Here is a 4,396-nt window from a genome sequence, read left to right as displayed (position 1 = left end):
TTCCATGATATTTTCTGCTATTCCTTCTATCTGTTTCCATGCCTGAATTATCATGTAGCGTTCTCTTTTCTCCTTCTAGACTATATAATTTTAAGAATTGTAGTCTTTCCCAGTAGTCTAGGTCCTTAACTTCTTCTATTCTAGCTGTAAAGGACCTTTGTACACTCTCTATTTGTGCAATATCCTTTTGATAGTGTGGGTACCATATCATATTGCAATATTCAAGTGGACTACGAACATATGTTTTATAAAGCATAATCATGTGTTCAGCTTTTCTTGTTTTGAAGTGCCGTAACAACATTCCCCATTTTTTGCTTTACATTTTGCCAACAGAGTTGCTATTTGATCATTGCATAACATGTTCCTATTCATCATCACACCAAGGTCTTTAACTGCTTCCTTATTTGTGATGGTCTCATTATTAGGTCCCTTATATGCATATAGCTTTCTTTCTCTGTCTCCATAATTTATTGATTCAAATTTATCAGAGTTAAATACCATCCTATTTACCTCTGCCCAATCATATACTTTGTTAAGGTCTCTTTGTAGAGCGTTCCTATCTTCATCACAAGTAATTTCTCTACTTATTCTTGTGTCATCTGCGAAACTACTCACTACGAATCCTTCACATTATTGTCTATGTCTTCAATCATAATAACAAACAGTATTGCAGCTAACACCGTACCTTGCGGCACACCGGATATTACCTTGACTTCATCCGATTTCTCGTCGTTTGCAATAACTATCGTTTTTCTGTGTGTAAAAATTCTTTTAACCATCTTCCTACTTGTCCACGATATTGTGTTTTCTAATTTTCTTCGCTAATATATTATGGTCTACTTTATCAAAAGCTTTTGCAAAGTCTAAATAAACCACATCTGTTTCATTTCCGCTTTTCATATTTTTGAATATGTTCTCACGGTGGACTAACAGTGGGTTTGTGTACTTTTTCCGGGTACGAAACCTGTTGTCCTTTATTAAACAAATTATTTTTTATTAAATGTTTCATAATATTTTGCTTCATTACCCTTTCATACACTTTCATAATATGTGATGTTAGACTCACAGGCCTATAATTACTTGCCTCTAGTCTTGATCCACTTTTGAAAGTAGGGGTAATATATGCTAATTTGTGCTCATCATAAATCTTGCCTGTATCTACACTTTGTCTTAATAATATTGCAAGTGGCTTTGCGATAGAATGAACTACTTTCTTTAACAAAATAGCAGGAATTCCATCAGGCCCTGCAGCAGCTCCATTTTTAATTTCATTAATAGCCTGCACAATATCAGCTTCATTAATATCTATGTCAGCTAAATATTCACTATTTTCATCCCTTACTTCTATATCATTATCTTCATTATCTATTCTAGGGGTTAATTCTCTCTTATATCGTTCTGCCAGTATGTTGCAAATTTCCTTTTTTTCATTCGTTAATCTCCCTTCAATTCTCAGAGGGCCTATTTCTATTCTTCTTTTATTCATCTTCTTCGCATATGAGTATAATAGCTTGGGGTTTTGCTTGATATTTAATAGGGTTTTTTCTTCCAAGTCCCAGTTGTTTTTCATTTTCTTTTGATTGTATAACTCTTTTGTTCTGCAGTTTTTATATCTTACTTTTTAGTTCTATAACTTTCCATGCATTTTTTTCTTTTGCAAGACCTTTTTTCCACTTTCTGATTTTCTGGAACAAGAGAGAGAGAGAGAGAGAGAGAGAGAGTTTTACATTAAAAAAATGTTTGAAAAGGAACCTTTATGAAAAACAATCTTTGGAGATTTGAGCGTAAGTAATTTTCTTAGACATTGCTTCTTAGATTTACGATAGCAATTTGGATTAAAGAGAGAAAGAGAGAGAAGAGAGAGAGAGAGAGAGAGAATGTACATAAAACTTTTTTTCTCGAAAAGGAGCCTGAATAAAGAGAGAGAGAGAGAGTTTGCATAAAAAAGAATGTTCTTGAAAAGGAGCCAGAATGAAAATTTTTTTTTAGATGTGGGCCTATTAAAATATCATTTCTAGACATTACTACCTAAAATCAAGACAGAAAAATTTGGGGTAGAGAGAGAGAGAGAGAGAGAGAGAGAGAGAGAGAGAGAGAGAGAGAGAGAGAGATTTGAGCTTAATAGAATATTCTTTTGACGCCACTAACCGATCCTAAAATTATAATGGAAACCTTTTGCAGCAGAATCGTAATCGAGAAAGAAATGTTTACGTGCACCTCACCTGGCAGCGACGTGTAGCACAGAAGACCCATCATGATCCGTGAGACCGAGGCTGTGATTGGAATGCTTGTTGAGATACTTGATGACATGCAGGTGTCCCAGAGCTGCAGCGTCGTGCAAGGGCGTGGCGCCTACTTCGCACCTCATGACGTCCCTCGCACCCAAGTCCTCTAAGAGAAACCTGAGTATGTGCATATGACCCCCGCGGGCAGCGTAGTGCAAGCAACTGGCGCCCTGCAGGTCGCGCGCCCGGGCGTCCATGCGCCCTTGCTTCGTTAGATCCTGAAGGTACTCGAGATCTCCCAGTCGACACGCCAGCAAGGTAGTGGATATGATATCGTCCTTGGGCAGGACGTGGACGAGAGTCGACTTGAGGGCGTTCAGGTGATGGTTGCTGCGGAAGAGCGTCCCCAGGACCTCGGGCTTCGCACCACGACCCACGTGACTAATCTCGCAGTAAGTGTGGTTGCTGTCGCTGCTTTGGTGACTGCTGCCACTCTCGCGCCGACGTCTCAGGTCGCCAGGGCCAGTTGGAGTGCCGTTTCTCATGATGCTGCTCCCCACGTCCTCGTAGGTGTGGTTCCCTGAGTAGATGCTGCCCTGGCACCCGCAGGAGCAGCTCAGTTCGCTGTAGTAGTGAGATTCTGAGTCATCTGTGGAAGGGCTGCCATGATGGGCCAAGTGAAGATTTAAATCAGTATCCGAAAGCGGTGGCGGTGGCGGTGGCGGTGGGGGCACTGGAGGGGCCATGATGGACGGAGGACCACCGGATAGGGAACCGAAATAAGGATTCACGTAGGTTTTCGTCTCACCCCCCTTCTTGCCATTGACTTGGGCAAAATCGGTGTATTCGAAATCAGAGGAATCGTCTTCCTTCATGCTGGACCCTTCGAAAGTGCTTTTACCAGCCGTGTTGAATCGCATGGTCCCATCGTCGTCGCTGGTTTCATTCTCCTTCCCAGGAGGACTTCCGGTGTTGCCCTTTTCGTTCCACTCGTCATCACCACTCGAGTCTTCGGACATGGACACGCTCGAATTCATTGCTGTCATCTGAATCCAAGTGGCGATATTAGTCTTCCAGTGGACACTCTTCTTCGGTCGCCATGTTGGTTTGTGAACTCTCCCTGCTGCTCTTGGGCTGTCTCTGCCAGGACCCATGCGCAGGCTGCCAAAGGACACCTTGGGGCTCTCTCTGCCATGATTTAAAGTCATGCAAGAGTGCCTCACTTCCGTAACAGTAGTGCCCGCACCAGCAGCAGCTCCGTTTTGGGCATGAACCGTGCCTTCCATCCCAAAGTAGGTCAGCGGTAGGTTCTTTCTTGCATGGTCTGCATTTTTCAAAGAGGAGCGCTCGCTACGCCCAAGTCTGGGGCTCTTCAGCTGAAGCTTTGGGTTTCGTATCCTTGAGCTCGGGTCCCAGCCATCGGGCTTCATTTTGGAGGTGATCAGAGTCTGTTTTTTCTTAGGCCTGAAGGTCTTCCTCATGGCTGTTCGGAGGGCATCTCCGTCGAGGTCCTTCTTTGCTTTGGGTTTGTCTGGGCATCTCGAGTACCCGAGAACGCGCTTGTAATGGGCCTGCTCTCCTATGCACGGAGAGGAAGTCCTGCTAGAAGTCGTATGTGGTATTCGGCTGTAAACCATTGTGGCCCCAAAAAACACTTTCGATCACTTTTTAAACGCAAAGTAAGAAGATTGCGTAACGCTGCGTATTTTCAATTCGCTTGTGAAACCTATCACTTTTCACAAATATAAGGGGCACGAATAATCCACGTCAAGTTGCGTAAGACTGAAATGTCGGAACATTTCATAAAAACATTCACTTCAAATCTCTAAACGGACTCTCCTGCGTTTTTGTTCACTCGACGAACTTTTTCTCCTCTTTTCAGATCAATTCATCACCACTTCAAAATTCAATTTCTTCAGCGTTCTTTCACATGACTTCAAAATTTCATTCCACTGTTATTGTAAGAATACCATTAAAGTTATGAAATACCTTTGCCCTAATAAGAAACCGGACCAGCTGATACTATGTTTATCCTTTGATCATGCTAAACCAACAAACCAAATTGGCCCATAAAAAATATATATTTATATATAAAGCATAACATTCAGCTTAAAGAGGATCCATTGATTAAAACCCCAAATAAACATACGAGATTTCTCCTTTGAGCAAAC

The 4,396-nt window shown here is 42.1% G+C and overlaps 1 protein-coding gene across 1 annotated transcript; it reads right to left on the bottom strand.

Moving 5' to 3' along the window:
* Positions 1 to 2,218: 2,218 nt before the first annotated feature.
* On the bottom strand, positions 2,219 to 3,862 carry LOC135218686 (uncharacterized). Its single transcript, XM_064255135.1, has one exon. It carries the CDS (start codon positions 3,860 to 3,862, stop codon positions 2,219 to 2,221), a length of 1,644 nt encoding a protein of 547 aa, XP_064111205.1.
* Between the last annotated feature and the right edge of the window lie 534 nt (positions 3,863 to 4,396).

The sequence above is a fragment of the Macrobrachium nipponense genome, chromosome 1 (genome assembly GCF_015104395.2).
Source record: "Macrobrachium nipponense isolate FS-2020 chromosome 1, ASM1510439v2, whole genome shotgun sequence".
Taxonomy (NCBI): Eukaryota; Metazoa; Arthropoda; class Malacostraca; order Decapoda; family Palaemonidae; genus Macrobrachium; species Macrobrachium nipponense.
This window is presented reverse-complemented; position numbering and strand designations above follow the sequence as displayed.